The 17,468-nt window shown below is 51.6% G+C and overlaps 2 protein-coding genes and 1 long non-coding RNA gene across 3 annotated transcripts in view; 2 read left to right on the plus strand and 1 right to left on the minus strand.

Moving 5' to 3' along the window:
* Positions 1 to 17,468, plus strand: part of LOC135306120 (zinc finger protein 420-like) — a 111,474-nt gene that overhangs the window by 64,916 nt on the left and 29,090 nt on the right. The window lies entirely within an intron of this gene.
* LOC135305949 (olfactory receptor 14A16-like) lies at positions 439 to 10,178 on the minus strand. Its single transcript, XM_064429526.1, has 2 exons — positions 5,474 to 10,178; positions 439 to 1,394 (listed from the first exon to the last, which is right to left on the minus strand). Exon 2 carries the CDS (start codon positions 1,369 to 1,371, stop codon positions 439 to 441), a length of 933 nt encoding a protein of 310 aa, XP_064285596.1. The 5' UTR covers positions 1,372 to 1,394; positions 5,474 to 10,178.
* Positions 10,970 to 14,158, plus strand: LOC135305782 (uncharacterized). Its single transcript, XR_010366767.1, has 2 exons — positions 10,970 to 11,098; positions 12,398 to 14,158. It is a non-coding gene; the product is annotated as an uncharacterized LOC135305782 (long non-coding RNA).

The following is a 17,468-nucleotide window of genomic DNA, read 5'->3' on the forward strand; positions in this document are numbered from 1 at the left end:
CCGAGAGCACTCAGGCCCTGCAGCAATACCAGGGCCACCAGGGCAGCGGGGCAGGGCCACGGCAGCAGCACTGGCAACACCGAGTGCTGCTGCTGCTGGGCACAGCTGCTGTGCCAGCACTGATCTGCCCCAGCTCTGCACACAGACATTGCTGCTGCAGCTCCAGAGGAGGCAACAAAAGGGCATCTCTGGAGAAAACTCTGCTGGGAGATCCTTTCTTTCCTTTAAAGCCACCAAGAAAGTAGCCCCTCCTTGTCGCAGTCTGTGGCCACGAGGAAGGTGGAGAGAAACAAAATGAGAAATGGCACAAACAGTGACATTTCTTTATGGACAATAGGAAAAAGTAAAACAGGGAAAAAATTGACCCCACAATCAACCCAACAGGAAGTATCAAAGATTACTTTTATTACAAGTGACTTGCAGAAATTCTCCAGCAGTTTAATGTTCCTGAAAGTATCCAGTGATCAGTCTCCACACTGAACCCTTGAGCTCCTGGTTCCTCAGGCTGTAGATGAGGGGATTCAGGGCTGGCGGCACCACTGAGTACAGAACTGATAGGGCAAGATCGAGGGATGGGGAGGAGATGGAGAGGGGTTTCAGGTAGGTAAACACTGCAGTGCTGGTGAACAGAGAGACCACAGCTAGGTGGGGGAGGCAGGTGGAAAAGGCTTTGTGCCGTCCCTGCTCAGAGGGGATCCTGAGCACAGCCCTGAAGATCTGCACATAGGAGAAAGCAATGAACAAAAAACAACATATTGATAAAGAGGCACTAACAGCAATGAGCCCAAGTTCTCTGATGTGGGATTTGGAGCAGGAGAGCTTGAGGATCTGGGGAATTTCACAGAAGAACTGGCCCAGGGCATTGCCATGGCACAGGGGCAGGGAAAATGTATTGGCTGTGTGCATTAGAGCAGTGAGAAAGGCACTGGCCCAGGCAGCTGCTGCCATGTGGGCACAAGCTCTGCTGCCCAGGAGGGTCCCGTAGTGCAGGGGTTTGCAGATGGACACGTAGCGGTCGTAGCACATGGTGGTCAGGAGATAAAATTCTGTTGAGATGAAGAACAGAAAGAAAAAGAGCTGAGCAGCACATCCTGTGTAGGAGATGGTGGTGGTGTCCCAGAGGGAATTGTGCATGGCTTTGGGGACAGTGGTGCAGATGGAGCCCAGGTCGCTGAGGGCCAGGTTGAGCAGGAAGAAGAACATGGGCGTGTGCAGGTGGTGGCCGCAGGCTACGGCGCTGATGATGAGGCCGTTGCCCAGGAGGGCAGCCAGGGAGATGCCCAGCAAGAGGCAGAAGTGCAGGAGCTGCAGCTGCCGCGTGTCTGCCAATGCCAGCAGGAGGAAGTGGCTGATGGAGCTGCTGTTGGACATTTCAAGTGTCTTGGCATAGGGATCTGTAAATAAAGTAATCAGGCATAGTTGAATTTGAAGAGGACTTTAAATATCCCAGCCCAGCCTGGGGACACTTTCCCCCCACTGCCTGCCCAGGGCTCTGCTGCCTGGAGCTGTCCATGCCAGCAGCTGCTTCCCTGTGCCCAGGGCTGGGCTCTGCCAGTGCTGCCAGAGCCCAGCCCAGCCCTGGGGGCTCAGATCTGCCCTGCAGACCCCTCCCAGCTCTGGACTGCCCAGGGGCAGCTCTGGCTCTGCAGGCTCTGATGGCAACGTCAGAGCAACTCTGAGGAGGATGGAAAAGCAACACTGATGCTGCCTGTGAGGTGCCCTGTGCTGATTTTATTCTCTGCCTGGTTAATTACCATCTGAGAAAAAATGTTTTTATTTTCCTCACTTGAACTGGGAGATGAATATCTATGTGCAATTTCCCATCCTGGCAACCCAGAACCGTAGATTAAAAAAAGCAGTATTTTCCTTTAGATGCCACCCCTGACTTGCTGTGCTCCCTGTATAAATCTACTTGGAAATATTCTGGAGTTCCGTGCCATGCAGGTAGCAGCCCTGAACAATGCAGCATCTTCACCACACAAAGAGAACACTTCCAAGCCTTACCATCTGTCTCCTTCCCCCCACAGCTTCTCCCCAGTGCTGAGAGCAGCTCCCCGGGCCGGCTGAGAGCTGTCCCTGGCAGGCAGCAGAGTCCCTGCCCCAGCACAGCGCCCTGGGCTGCAGGAGCCTGCTCTGCAGGACAGCCCTGGGCACCCCGGGCTGCTCTGCACAAGAGAGAATCAGAGATATACTCACAGGGTCTGCAGGTATTGCGATGTTGCAGCTTTAGGAGATGGCTCCAGGAGCTGCAGCTGCATTGCCCTGCAACCAGAGGTTCCTGTGCCAAGGGCTGGCAGTGATTCTGCCCCAGGCACTTCTCAGCACCTTCCCAGCCCTGACTGATTGAAGCTCTCCGTGCCTCTGGGCTGTGCCCGGGCTGGCTGCAGGCAGTGCCCCAGCCCTGCTGGGCTGCCACAAGAGCTGCTCATCAAGAGAAATGTGCTTTTGAAGCTCTTCTTGCTTACCAGGAGCTGCCTCTGTGCCAGGAGCCCAGCCCAGCTCAGCAGCACAGACACAGCAGCAGGACTTTAATGACCCTCTGGGGCTTTGTGCTGAGGCTCTGAACATCAGTCCCTGAGAGGCAGCTGAAGAAACCTCTCCAGAACTCCAAGTCAGAATCCAACTCCAAAGTTTCTTGGACTTTTAATGGGTCCCACTGAGGTACACGACTCAGAAAGTGTCCCCAGGCCCCAGGCAGAGCAGAGAACTGGAGGCACTGATGACAGGTGGGGACAAAGAGAAGCCAAGTCTTGGTGGCCTGGGGCACAGCAGGGTCTGTGCCACCAAAGGCTGGGAGGAGACACCTTGTCCTGAGGCCCTGGGGCCTCCTGGCACAGCCCCAGCCAGGCTGGGCACTGTCAGCCCCTTTGTCCTGCCCTCAGCATCCCCCCCTAATCCACATCCCAGTGGCCTCAAGGATCTGCTGGAAGGAGTCCCTGGGGAGCCTTGCTCAGCAATGGCCCTGGGGGCTCCTGAATGCTCCCAGGGACTGCAGGTTTTTTCAAAGGACTTTGGGTTTGGCTTTTGCCTTGGACTCTCTGAGAGGTTTGTGCAATCATGGCCTCCAATTATCTGCTGTAATTAGTCCCTGGAGAGGTTTTGTCAGTAACAACACTCAGTGGGGCTCATTAATGCTTCAGGGTATTTCAGTTATTTGAAGGTACTTGGTGTTTCCCTTTTGATACAGACTCTGGGAGAGGTTTGTGCATTCATGGCCCAAATTATCTGCTTTAATGAATCCCTTGAGAGTTTTGCACTGACACTCAGTGGGGCTCATTAATACTTTGAGTTACTCACGGTTTGTTAAGGTACTTTGGATTTTCCTTTCCACACTGAGTCTCTAAGAGGTTTTTGTGCCATCCTGGCCTCCAGTTCTCTCCTCCAAGGAGTCCATGAGGAGCCTGTGTTTGGGATTGACCTCAGTGGGACCCATTCATGTTTTGAAACACTTTGGGGTTTTCTTCTGACTTTCACTCTTGGAAAAGTTTGTGCAATCTCCTCTCAGGCCCTGAGGTTCCAGGGCTCAGCTCCAAATGCATCACAGGGCTCTTTAGGATCAAGCAAGTACTGACAGACCATGGCTCTGTCTTGATTTCCCTCTGCTCTGGGCAGTTCATCAGGAAGATTTCTGTAGTGGTTTTGGTTTGCCATTTTGAGATTTCTTGGAGAATGGATTAATTAGTGTGGTGAGTTCAGTGTTGGGCAATTTCCAGTGAACTCACTAGAATAGTCTTACTCATTTACTGCTGTGAGATAGGATTAGGAGAAATGCACAGCAGGCTCAAAGCTTCAAAAGGGTGCAAAGAAAAGATTATTAACAGTTAATACAAGAAAGAGTACTAAGAATCAGAACAAAACTTTCAGAACAATTACCCTCCCTACAAACTTTTCTTTTCCACTGACAATGTAAGGAGAAAAAACATAAAGTTTCCAGTCAGTTTACCACCTCTAGAATAGTTTTTCTTCAGTTCACTTAGGGAGAGGAGTCTATCTTTCATACTATGGAGACTTATACTTAAGAAAACAGTTCTCTCATAGCTCTCAACTCCCACCAATAGCAGCTGCCCAGAAAGTCTGCAATTTTGAAGTCCCTGCCATTTTTTACAGCTTTGCCCACAGCTCTATTTATGGGCCATGTTAATTTATCGGGTATTAGTTTAAACATGAGCGGTTTAAGAACATAGTTTCTCTTAATCTATTTCTGAAATCATCTTCATCTCTGGGAACAGAGGTCTTCTTCTCTCCCTGAGGGCACAGGGTCTCATCACTCTTCTCTCTTTCTCCATTTAAACTTCTCTTGGAATCACAACTACTTCAACATTTGCTTACTTTAGCATGGAGGCCTTTGCTGAACAAGTCATCTCCCCATTCTTTTCAATGCATTATGGGGGAAAAGAAAGTTTGATGTATCAATTACATCCATCTCTATACATTTACAAGACGATTCGAGCCCCAAGATCAAAGTATCTCCTAATTCCTCCCATCTGGGACTTTACTCTTCCTTCACTGAACTCAGTGTCTTCATGTTGCTCCTCTGTGTGCCTGCACTTTGTCCTTTTCTCTCACTCCAGGGAGGATGGAAGCACTGAAAGAGTTAATATCTCACCCAGGGCCTGCAGATGGTTCCGTGACCCCGGCTGGGCTGGGTCCTTGCGGCCGGAGCTGTTTTACCATGGAGGTTTCTGCAGCGGCTGCGCTGGGGCTGTGTCAGGATGGGCCGCGCTGGGGCAGGGCCAGGATCTCAGCAGCCAGGCCAGAACACAGCAGCAGCATGGCCGGGGCCCATGGCTTCTCCTCCCCCTGCCTGGGGCTTGCGGGTGAACCCCAAGGGTGGCAGAATCTTTGCCAAGCCGGCCCGGCCCGGGGCTGCTCCTGGGGCCCGACGGATCCTGGCTGGGCCTGGGCTGGCGGCGGGGCAGGGCTCGGCAGCGCCCAGGTGTTGGCAACCACAGCCATGGCCCAGCCCGGCCTCGGCCCCGCGGCCTCCCCTGCCCTGCCCGGCAGCCGATGGGGCCTGGGGGGCTCCCTGGGAAGGGGCCCGGCCCCACGGCAGGAGCCGCCCGGCCCGGCCTGGCTGAGACGGGGGCTGGGCCAGCCTTGTTACCTCTTTGCTGGCCAGAAGGGAAAGAGACCCTCCCAGGCTTTCTCGTCTTTAACATGTGTCTTCACAGAGCCGTGTACAGTTTCCTTAGTGGTTTAACAGATTGCCAATTCTCAAAGCTAATTACTGATTGTTTTTTTGTCAGACATGGAGGAAACTGCTAGCAGCTTCTCTTAGGACATCACTTCCATGATGCAAAACCACCAGAACAGCACAGAGCACAGAGCTCCTTTGTCCACATGTAGTGCTCATGTGCCCGAGGCCTCAAAATCCCACCTTGGGAGATCTCTGCACCATCTCCAAGGTGTTTTCAAATGAAAAACATTCAGCTCAGAGTCTAAGAAAATCACCAGAGGACAGGGCCAGCCTTACCTGTCTGTCCTGGCTATATTTGTCTGGGACCAATGCTTGGATATACGGAATTTGGGAGACCAAATTCTAATTTTGGCCATGGTCCCTTGGCAGAAAGGCCAGTTGTTTTCCAAAGGAATGAAAGAACAGAGCCCCAGTATTTCAGGGGCAGATGAGAGGTGACCACCTTGCATAGAGGAAATTTTTTAGGGAAAGTATCAGTTTTGCCAATGGGCATCTAAAAAGAGGGATAGTTCTTTACTGTAGCATGGAAAGCATGCAGCCCCAGTGCTCCAGGAGCTGATGAGAGCCAGTCCTTGACATTCCAAGATCAGCCAGACCTGTCAGGTGGCCCCTGGGAGGCCAAGCCAACCAGACCTGTTCCATGTTCCATTGGCTCCATGGGGCCCCATAGTGTCCCAATGGTCCCTTGCTTCCATGAGGCCCTGAGGTGTCATAATTCCCCCTTGGTGACATGAGGCCTTGAAGGGTCCTAATGCTCTCCATGGTTCCATCAGGTCCCACAGAGCCATAATGGTCTCTAGGTTCCATGAAGCCCTGCTGTGTCACCACGGCCCCTTGGTTCCATGGGCTCCAGTGGAGCCACAATGATCCCCTTGGTTCCATGAGGTCCCCACAGTGTCCCAGGGATCTCCATGGGAAGGAAAGAACCAAGCCCCAGTGTTGTAGGGGCAATCACCAGAGGCCAAGGCCAGCCAGACTTGATGGTACTGGCAGATTTTGCCTGGGAGCAGCCCTTGGATATACAGAATTTTGGAGGTAGAATCCCAATTTCAGACATGGACACCCAGAGATGAAGGACAGTTCTTCTCTATAGGAAGGAAAGCATGGAACACTGGTGTTTGAGGGGCAGATGAACGGTGGCCATCAGAGGCCTAGGCTAGCCAGGCCTCTCTGTCCTGGTAGCTTTTGTCTGAAAGCAACCCTTGGACATAGGGAATTTGTGAGGTGGAATCCCAATTTCAGCCATTTCTGTGTAGATAAGAAGGATGGTTCTTTTCCATAGGAAGGAAAATGCAGAGCCCAAGAATTTCAAAGGCAGAAGAGGAGACAGGTGGCTCCTGGGAGGCCAAGCCAGCTAGACCTGTTTGTCCTGGCAACTTTTGTCATTGAGGAATCCTTGGATATATGGAATTTGGGAGGAGGAATCTCAATTTTGACCACAGACACCTTGAGAAGAAGAATGATTCTTTTCCATTGGAAGGGAAGCCCTGAGTCCCGGTGTTTGGAAAGGAGGTAAGAGGCAGCCCCCAAGAGGCCAAGGGCAGTCAGACTTGTCTGTCCTGGCAGCTTCCACTGGGGAGCAATCCTTGGATGTACAGAGTTTTGGAGGTGCAATCCCAGTTTTGGCCACGGATGCCTGGTCAAGATGGATAGTTTTTTCCTCTTGGAAAGAAAAGCGTGAATTCCAAGTGTTCTAAAAAAAGATGAGAGGTGGCCACCCATAGGCCAAGCCAGCCAGACCTCTCTATCCTGGCACCTTTCATCTAGGGACTATCCTTGGACATAGGGCATTTTGGAGATGGAATCTCAGTTTTGGCCATGGGCACCTGGACAGGAAGAAGAGTTCTTTATTTTAGCAAGGAAAGCACAGAGCCCCAGTGTTTCAAAGGTAGATGAGTGCCAGCTCTTCAGGTAGCCAAGTCCAGCCAGACTTGTCCTGGCAGCTTTTGCCTGGGAGCTATCCTTGGATACAGGGAATTTTGGAGGCAGATTCCCAATTTTGGTCATGGGTGCCTGCTCGAGATGGATGGTTTTTTTCCCCATAAGAAAGAAAAGCACATGGTCCCAGTGTTTCAAAGGCAGATGAGAGATGGCCCCTGGGTATCCAAAGCAGCCAAATCTGTCTCTCCTGGCAGATTTCATCTGGGAACAATCTTTGCATTTAAGGAAATTTGGCAAGGAATCCCAGTTTTGGCCATGGGCCCCTGGTGGAGAAGGACAGCTCTCTCCCTTAGGAAGGAAAGCCCAGAGCCCCAGTGCTTCATGGGCAGATGAGAAGCAGCCCTGTGAGAGACGGTCTGAAGTTCCCCTCATTTTGCCTCACAACTGTCTCAAGAGCAGACATCAGGACCACTGTAAAGACCCTGACTGGAATTCTGGCTTTGCTTGAGATGGTTGCTTGTCAAGATCCTGAGGCCTGAGCAGAGCTTCTGGCTTGCCAAGCTATTTGCAGGTGTGTTTGCTGCCATGGAACACTGAACCTAATGAAAAGGAAAAGGGGCACCTTGTCCTTTTTTGCCTGCACCCATTTCACACCAATAGCCCTGGAATTTCCCCACCTCTCAGCTTGGCTGGACTTTTCTGGGGTAACTCTTGGTGGTCCCCATGGGAGACCCTTCATCTGTTTTACAACCACTGTGACAGACAGACTGAGATGGGAGAAGCCTCTCCCTCAAGGACTGAGACATGAAACCCCTATATGGAGGAGCTCCCCCTCCTCCCAAGGACTGAGATTGAAACCCCTAACGTGGGGGAGCTGTGTGGGGGAGGCAAGCTGACCAAAGTGAGATGTTTGCTTGCAGGAGTAACCATTGGACCAAGAAGACAATGGTTCTTACCTACTGCTGAGAATATGGACTATCTGTACCCTTCTTCAATGCCTTCTCTTTTTTTTTATCTTTCCATCAGCAATTACAATAGACTACTCTTTATTACATTTGATTCCATTTCTGCACTTGTCCCCTTCCCCCACCAAAAAGGACTACAACAGAAGCTTGAGTTGACCAGTATCTCTGAGATCTCCCCTGATGTGACCAGGTGAACTCCAATGACTGAAGACTTTGAAGGACTTTGTCTCTCTACGTTTGGTAGCTACATACCTTCTTTTCTCTTCTTCTCTCTCTTTTTTTCCCCCTATTCTTCCCTTTTTCCCTGTCCCCCCTAGAACATTTTCCTGTGGCCATTCAATAAAGGTAGATTTATTTTTTATTATTACTGCAAACTCCCTTGCCGTGTAGGTTTTTTGCACTCTGAGATCAATTAACAAACCATCACGAAACCCATTCCTAAGGACGGATTGTGGAACATGGCCAGGGATGGGGCAGCCACAGCTGCTGTGGGCAGCGTGGGCCAGGGCCTCAGCAGCCTAAGAGGCAAGAATTTCTTGCACATCTCCAGCCCAAGCCTGCCCGCTGTCAGTGGGAAGCCACTGGGCGTGGTGCTGTCCCTGCAGGCCCTTGTCCACAGCCCCTCTCAGGTCTCTGCTGGGCCTTGTGAGGGACTGAAAGGCCGCAGGAAGGTGCCCCCAGAGAAGGCCTTGGAGATCACTGGGGCCAGGAGTGCCACCATGAGGGCAGCAAGCAGGGCCTGCTGTGACTGTCAGGAAAGGAGGGCACAGGGCAGGCGCTGAGGCCCTGCCAGCTGGAGCTGGGAGCTCTGGAGTACGGCTGGCAGAGAGCCGTGGGAGATCCATGCAGCAGCAAGGACACGGGCTTCTAGGTGCATTAGAAAGCAGAGAAGAGCTGGAGAATGGGCACTGAAGGAGAAGGGTGTCTCCCTGGGTGGAAAAACCTTCACAACACCAGTGATTGGGTCCAGGAAAGACACAGAGGGGTCCTGTAATGTTATTGGAGTAAAAGGAGAGGCCAAGGGACATTTCCCATGGGGTGTCTGGAATTGCTGAGACTCAGGACAAGGGTGAAACTTCCTTTTTTATCCTAATTCCCAGGTGCATCAACCTCTTTCTTCTCCCACTGCCTGCGGTATTCGGAAGGTACAAACTGCCTGAACTGCCAACTCTATGGCCCCCTCTAACATGCTCCCTCTGTTTTATGTATTTGTAACACTGCAGAAGGGACAGGAAGGGAAGGATAGGTGCTGGGGTCACCATCAGTGTAAGGTCACCATCCATTCCAGCTGTCTAGAGCTTACTGATGGTGCTGATGGGGTTGAGCATTTTTGGTTAGGAACCATGGCTAAGGCCAACAACACCAGCCTGTGACTCTTCAAAGGCAGCTCATCACTGCAGTCTTTGTTGCTGTGCCTGTTTATGCACAGAAAGACAGATCAATGCATCTGGAAGTGGTGACCCCAAATACATCTTTCTACTGCAGAACATCTTGTGATTGTGCTGGGAAACTCTTTCCAGAGCAGAAAAAACAAGCGCTCTCCCAGAGGCCTGGTACCCAAGTGGTTGTGGGCAAGCAAGAGGATGCTGTCATGCTCATCGTTCAGAAAAGCAGCAAGCCTGAAACCAACATGCACCTTTTGTAGACTCAGAGATTTAACTGAAGCTCAGCGTGGAGTCAAGGTTTAGACTCCATGATCCTCAAGGGTGCCTTCCAACATGGATATGTGTGAGACTGCCAATAGAGGGCCGCTGATAAGAAAGACAAGAGAAAGACCAAGAGGAGTTCTTTGAAGAAGATTCACTGAAAGGCTGGCCCAGCCACCCCAGGGCCCCTTCAAGAGTCTGAGCTGGGGTGGGGACAAAGAGTGGGGTGGGGCTGGGCTGGCTGTGGTGTACTGTGCCATCCAAGACATCATGGGGCCAAGCCACAATGAGGGCAGCTACACAAGGCCCCAGAAGGTAACGCTGGCCCTGTATTGCTTGGGCAAGTGGTGAGTGCACACGTGGCGGGGAGGCTGGGCTGGGGATAAGGGTTGGGGCAGAAATGCTGCACCCGGGGCTGGCTCTTTCACCTGCATGTAGGGACAGCCCCTCATGGCAGAGCCTTGGGCAGGGCACCGTGCTGCTGCTGCTACTGGGCACTGACTAATTTGACCCTCAGGAAACTCCCCCAGGAGGATCCAGGGCAGCCCCAAGCCCCTCTGGCAGCCCTGGCACAAGGCAGGCTCCTCTGAGCCCCCTCCATGCCCCGCAGAGCCTGTGTGGGAGGGGGTCAGTGCAGGGAGCACCATCAGCTGCCTCTGTGTGCCAGGCTGAGCAGCAGAGCCCAGCAGAGGCAGCCCAGGGCCCCAGGCAGCACAGCCCCCGTGCTCTGCAGAGCAGCAGCCCCAGCTCGGGGCTCTGGGCAGCAGGGCAGGGGCTGCAGCAATGGCTGCTGGGGCCAGCACAGATGTGTTCCCCTGGGACAGGCTCTGGGGGCAGCTGGCATGGGCCAGGAGCAGAGCAGGAGCCCGTGGGTGTGCAGAGGAGCCCTGGCAAGAGGCTGCCCTGTCCCTGGGCCAGCAGCAGCTGCCTGAGGAGCCCCGAGGCCAACTCTGCTGCTGGGCTGGGCAGCGGGGCTGGCCCTGGGGCTGCAGGAGCTGCCCGAGCTGAGCGTCTGCTGAGCATTGCAGACCCAGAGTGGCTGTCCCTGACCTCCAGTGCCTCCAGTTCCTGCTGCAGGGCCAGACCTGACTCTGCTGCTCTGCTGGGCTGGGGCAGGGAAAGGCTGAACTGGGCAGTGCCAAGGAGAGGAAAATAATGGACCCTTGTCGCCACGAGTCCCCACAGTGTCAGAATGAGCTCCATGGTTCCATGATGTCCCAGAGTGTCACAATGGATCCTTGGTTCCATGAAGCCCCACAGGGTCACCATAGTCCCCTGGTCACAGGAGGCCCTGCAGTGTCACAAGGGCCCCTTGGTTCTATGGAGCCCACAGGGTCAATTTTGCCAGTGGGCAGGGTCAGCACCAAAGACACAGACTCCAACTGAAGATATTGCGTCATTTATATAAGGTAAATCTGCAAAAATTACAAAAGTAAAACACATAATTATTAGAAAATAATTACAAAAGGAGCAGCTCAGCAATGCAGCCAATCATCACCACCAAAGATTGCAGCAGAGATTAAGAAAGATGCAGAACCTGTTCCCCTCAGGCTTTACCATCCCCCAGACCCTCACAGCAGCTGGGGGAAGCTGTCACAGCCAAGGGCTGCAGAGCCACTCCTGGACACTGGGAATTCCTGCAGGTGCCTCCAGCCACACGTGAGGCTCCAACCTCGCTGTGAGAGGGCCCAGCTCTGACAGTGCTGAATGAACAAACTGACAGCACTTCCAGTGCAGGAACATCTGGTTTCATCCTCCTCTTGGGTTCCTCCCAAAGCCTGGCCAGGGCCCAAGGAGGAACCAAGGGAGGTGACTTTCATCCTTCAGCCCCGAACCAAGGGGGCCTTCTCTGATTTTTAAATACAGAAAAGTAAATCTACATTTCACCAATGAACACATACAGAGATCGTATTCCTCATAGTGATTCATTAATGAGTAGATACAAATATAACCTTTGGTTAGAATGTGTATCCAGAGCTCAGCTTTGGCCCAGGGTCTGTTGTTCAGGCCTCTGTCAGGACCTGGTGCTGAGGCCTCAGGACTTCAATTGGTCCTTTAACCTGCAGATGAACTACAATTCATAACAATTCTTTCAATAACACAGTTTAGATTTAGGTATTAGTCATAAAGGCGTTGCCTCTTGATCTTCATTTAAGTGCTGTTCGTTACTCAGAGCTATAATTCACATTCCTTTTAAAACAGCCCTAATTAGTTGCTATTCTCTGTTGTTTTGTCAAATGCCCCTTTTTTCTTGAGACTGTGTCTCTTTTTAGAGAAGTCTCAGTACTCCATTTCTAGCACAGTGTCACAACAACTCTAACATGAAATCATAACACACCAAGTGCTCACACTGCAATGATGACAGTGACTGCCACAAATTCATTACACAGCATCCTCCAATTTGGCAGTCATGAAGCCAAGGCCACCAAAAATCATTTTCTTCTTGCTGCCACTCTTCTACTGCCTTTTCTGTCAAGGTGATTCCTGACTGTTGGTCTTCAAACCCATCAGATAGCAGTGCAACATTCCTGTCCCATGAGAGCCCAGGTTCCTCCCTGGCCAGCAAGCAGATAATCCCAGGCTGTGTGGTTCTGTAGAGCCCCATTTGTGTTTGTTGGAGCTCCTGGGATGTACTATTGGATATTTTAACAGGATCATTTGCTATTTTTTCTAATAATCAATTTATATCTTTTCTGTAATGTCCACAGGACAGGGCAGCGCACATGAGGCACAGGGGGAGCCAGAATCTGGTTTTCTGAGAACAAAGGCACTCCTTGGGTGGAAAATGTTCTCTTGGCCCCAACTCTTCCTTGTGGTTGTTGCTGAAGGACTCTCAAGGGAGGCATCAGCATTGCCCGGAAACAGGACCCAAACCATCCTTTAGGAAGCTGTTTATGGGCAGTCTCCACACACCCAGCAGCTCCCATTCCCAGTACCAAAGGTCTGATTTCCCATTTCCCACTGTGGGCTGCTGATGGATCCAGGGCTCCTCCCTGGGCCCTCCAAGGGAACCCCATTCCTCCCAACATCAGTTGAGAACATTTCCAGAAATTGGTTACATTGAGTATTTTGGCTACTTTGATCTTTACATTCTCATAAGAATTTAATGACTAATCCTTGGTGAAACACTAGAGGTGTTCGTGGCAAACAAAGATTCTGGCTGACTCTCAAGACACAACTTACAGACATCAGCAGTACTTCAGTGACAAGGTTACTCATTCTTTTTCCTCAGTCTCATTTGGGTTAGGAACAATAATTCTGTCGTTCATGGAGCTGGCACTGTGTTAATTCCAGAATAATGCCCCCAAGTCCTTTGCTGTTCAGCTTTAGCACGGTGTCTGTGGCTAACAAGGCTTGATGGGGCCCTTTCCCCTTTGGCTGGAAGGGGGCCGGGTCCCAGTCCCTGAGGGCACCCAGAATCCTGGATGGAATTTGTGTGCAAGTCCCTCGGTGTCACAGCAGCGTTCACAGGGAGCCCTGTGGATCAGAGCATTTTCCGCTGGGGCCATTGGGGCAAACAAGGAGATTTGGTCTGGCAGGGTGCCTAAAACAATCTCCTGTAATATTTCCTTTTTCTCACACAGAACACTTGGATGCAGGGACACATTCCCATTGTTCCTGCCCAGGTTTCAGGATTCAAACAGTGCTGTCTTTCCCAGGAGCTGTTCCTTCAATTGCCTCAGGAGGGCTTTTTGGCCTCTGGAGCTACACTCTGGCTCCATAATTAGGACTGATGCATCCAAACCCTTTATCTTTACTAACAGCAGTGATTTGAGGTGGATGTCCTTTTTTCCAATTGTTTTAAAAACTGACAATATCAGTAATAGTGCTACTCTGTAGTTGAATAATCCAATTTTGTTCACTGTTTTTAACACAATTCCTTTAATTTTTCCTTGATAAATCTGCATTAGTTCCTCCTCCCATCACATGAACACTTTTCAAGGCCAAGCTCCAGTGAGCAGTTATCAAACCAAAGTGTCCTGGAGGAATCTGAATTACTGTTTTGGTATTTATAACTCTCATTTGCTTCTGATTTATGCTAATTAATTCCAAGGCATGAAGGTCCAGCCCTGCAGCCTCTGGGCTGGCCCTGCCAGGGGCCATCACACCCAGAACAATTTCCCTGGCAGTCCAAGCCTCAATGCCCCTGGTTGTAGTTGCAAATTGGGTGCAGCTGTGCACAGCCACGGGGTTTCCATTTCCCCGGTGGGCCACTGTTAAGGGCATGGAGCACATCTGGGAGATGGGTTCTCCATGGGGACAGGTTCCCATCTCCTCATTTGTTCAACTGCTCTTTTAATAACCCCTACACCCATTCAACCAATCCTGCAGCTTGTGGATTGTCTGGGATATGAAAAACCCAGCAGACTTAATAATTGTATTTTTCACACTAACAGACAAAGGATTCCCCATCACAGTATCAGCAAATCCTATAAAAATAGCCAGATTCATCCCTTCCTCCTTTATCTCGCAAAGTTTACCACTGACAGCTGGGTCTTGGCTAGTCATTTTCTGTAGGGTATTTAGTGTTACAGTGAGCAACCAAAGCGGACATATTACGAGTGTCAGCCTTATTTCACAGTATCCATTTTTAATTATACAGATATAAATATAAATTTTTGTGTTATATTTATTACTAGTATTAGTATTACTATTAGTATTACTATTAGTGTTACTAGTATCACTTGCACAAATGAATCTGAGCTCAAGATTAAAATCTTCTGCTGTTGTTCTATGTGGGAGTATTCCAACAACAATTTTCCTTTTGTTGGTGCTGTTTTCAATGTGCTGTTAACAAAATCCATCCTCATCTGCCCAAGCCCACAAGTTCCTTTCCTTATTCCATATGCAATTTTTTGATGCATTTTAAGACATCCAGGGGTTCAGCTTCTTTTAACCAAATGCCCCACTGCTCACACGGTGCCCCGACCTCAGCCCACTCCAGAGCCAGCCAACTCCAGGGAAGGGCTTCCCATCTGGGAATTTCTGATGGCACTGATTCCTCACATTTACATTTAACAAGAGACATTTTGCTGTGATCTGGCCAGACTGTGCCAGTTTTGTTTTACCAGTGGGCAGGGTCAGCACCAAAGACACAGTCTCCAGCTGAAGGAATCAGTGTCATTTACTGCAGCTCAAAGCAGCAAAGAATCACAAAAGGAGCAGCTCAGCAATGCACCCAACCATCACCACCAAAGATTGCAGCAGTAATTAAGAAAGATCCAGCATCATTTACCCTCAGACTTCACCATCCCCCAGATCCACACAGCAGCTGGGGGAAGCTGTCCCAGCCAAGGGCTGCAGAGCCACTCCTGGACACTGGGAATTCCTGCAGGTGCCTCCAGCCACACGTGAGGCTCCAACCTCGCTGTGAGAGGGCCCAGCTCTGACAGTGCTGAATGAACAAACTGACAGCACTTCTAGTGTGGGAACATCTGGTTTCATCCTCCTCTTGGGTTCCTCCCAAAGCCTGGCCAGGGCTCAAGGAGGAGCCAAGGGAGGTGACTTTGATCCTTCAGCCCCAAACAAGGCCAGATGTCAGATTTCATGGCCTTGTCTGGCTTCTAAATACAGAAAGGTCAATACATTTGTCACTAAGGAGTGGCTACATCTATCACAGTGCTAATGACCATGCATATTTCATCAGTGAGCAGATGCAAAGATAACCTTTGGTTGGAAGGTTCATCCAGAGGCCACCTTTAGCTCAGGGCCTGCTGTTCAGGCCTCACTCAGGGCTGTTGTCCAGGCCTTGGCACCTCAGGGACGTGGTTTACTGCTGGGTTTGGCACTGCTGTGTGACCAGCTCGACTGGGTGAGCTCAGAGGTCTTTTCCAACAGAAAGGATGCTGTGATTCCATGATTCTATCTGCTGAATTCAGCTAGGTCCATGTTAGCAGCACTCATTTGCTCAGAAAGTCCCCTCTTGCTCAGCTCTTGTGGCCTGAGGCTTCAGCTCCTTCAGCTGCTGGTGCTAAGCTGCTCATGCTGAACGAGACAACTCGGAGAGAAGAACACATTTCATCCAATTCCTTCTGGGACACAGAGAGGGGAGGGTATGGAAACAGGAGCATTGTTTGGTATGGCCTCCTCTCTGTCCTTCATGCCTTTCAGCACTTTGAACCAGCCAGGAGCTTTCTCCAAGAGTGCAGTGAAGCTGCTGTTCCTGTCCCAGGTCTGGCTCTCTCCAGTCTCTGACCTTGCCTGCTTTTGTCCCTCTTGCTGTGCCCTCTCTTCCCCCAGGGCTCAGTGGCTGCTGCCCAGGACTGTGGGACTGGCACAGATCCAGTGGTCGAGACCCTCCTTGCTGTGGCCTTGGAGCTGCTTGGGCACAGCAGCCTTTTCCATCTGGAAGCTCCTCATGGACAGGGAGTCGTCAGCTCTGTTCCTTGCACAATCTCCAGGAGCCCAGGGCTGTCATCTCAAGTCCCTGCTGGCACTGGGGGCTCCCAGGTGCCTCAGGCTGCTGTGACACCGCTGCACACAGGAGGGAAGAGTGGCAGGGGCTGTGCTGAAAGCCAGCTCCATGTGCTGCTGCTGCTGCTGCTGCTGCTGCTGCTGCTGCTGCTGCTGTGGGGTCATTTGTCCAGGCCTGCCCCAGAGTCAGGGATCAGATCCAGGCCCTGCTGCTGCTCCCTCGGGATCAGCCCCAGTTTGGGTGTTGCTGTCAGGGCCAGCAGGAGCAGCAGGTGCTGACAGTGCCCCAAGCCCCGGGGCTGGAGGGGTCCCTGGGCTGGGCTGGGAGGGAGCTGCCCCTTGTTCTCCCTCTGCCCCAGGCAAAGCTGGGCTGGGCCCTGCCAAGGCTCAGTACCAGCTCCTCTGGAATGGGAAAGCCCTTCAGCCTTGTCCCTGTCCAGAGGGGCAGTGCTGGCCTGGCAGCACAGGTTGTTTTCCCCTCAGGCTGCAGGAGATGAGAACACAACACTTGCCAACACTGAGTGCGAGGCACAGCTCCGGGTGCTCCCCATGAACCTCAGCTCTGGGAGCACTGTCTGCCCCAAGCTCCAGGGGCTGCAGTGGGAGCCCGGCTGGGCTCTGCCCTGGGGCCATCCTGCAGGGACAGCTGGAAACAGGGAGCATTCAGCTGCCACAAACAGCCAAGCCAGGGCTGCAGGGCAGCTGCTCCAGCACGGACTGCACTGCTGTGTGCTGTGCTCTGGGGCTGGGGCTCCCCACACAGGGGACTGGACTGGTGTGCCAGAGGAGACAGAGAAGCTTCAGCTTCAGCCTCACTGAGGTGGGTGCATTGGTTGGGAAGTGTGGGGAGGCTCAAAGGGATTCACAGAGCTCATCCTGCTGCAAGGACCAGGAAAAGGGAGTGGGAAATCAGCAGTTAGGAGAGCTGAGGGCTGGAGAGTGGCTCTGAATGACACCAAAATGCCACTGGACCTCTGAGACATTGCTGCTCCTCAGCCAGTGACAGCATGAGTCCCTAAACCTGGGGCTTGGCCTTCCTTGTGGTCAGGGGCAACAAGGAAGGCAACAGAGTGATGGAGACAGCAACGGGCTGGGAATTCACTGGGGGGAAAAAAAGGGAGCATTTGAGAAGTAAAAGGCAGGTGGGGGAGAGAACTGTTCAGAGAAGGGCTGAGCTACATCTTGAGCATGGTGAAAAATGTCATTTGGAGTCATCCCAGATTGATTTCATTTCAGAAGATATTGAACAATTTTAATTTTTGGGGGATGTCTTGTTTTCCTCTGGAGGTGTACACTCTGCAAACTTGAGCTGCGTTGTCAAAATGCTCAAGCAAGCCTGTGCTGCAGGTGACACCATTTCTTCTT

The sequence above is a fragment of the Passer domesticus genome, chromosome 8, assembly GCF_036417665.1.
Source record: "Passer domesticus isolate bPasDom1 chromosome 8, bPasDom1.hap1, whole genome shotgun sequence".
Classification (NCBI taxonomy): Eukaryota; Metazoa; Chordata; class Aves; order Passeriformes; family Passeridae; genus Passer; species Passer domesticus.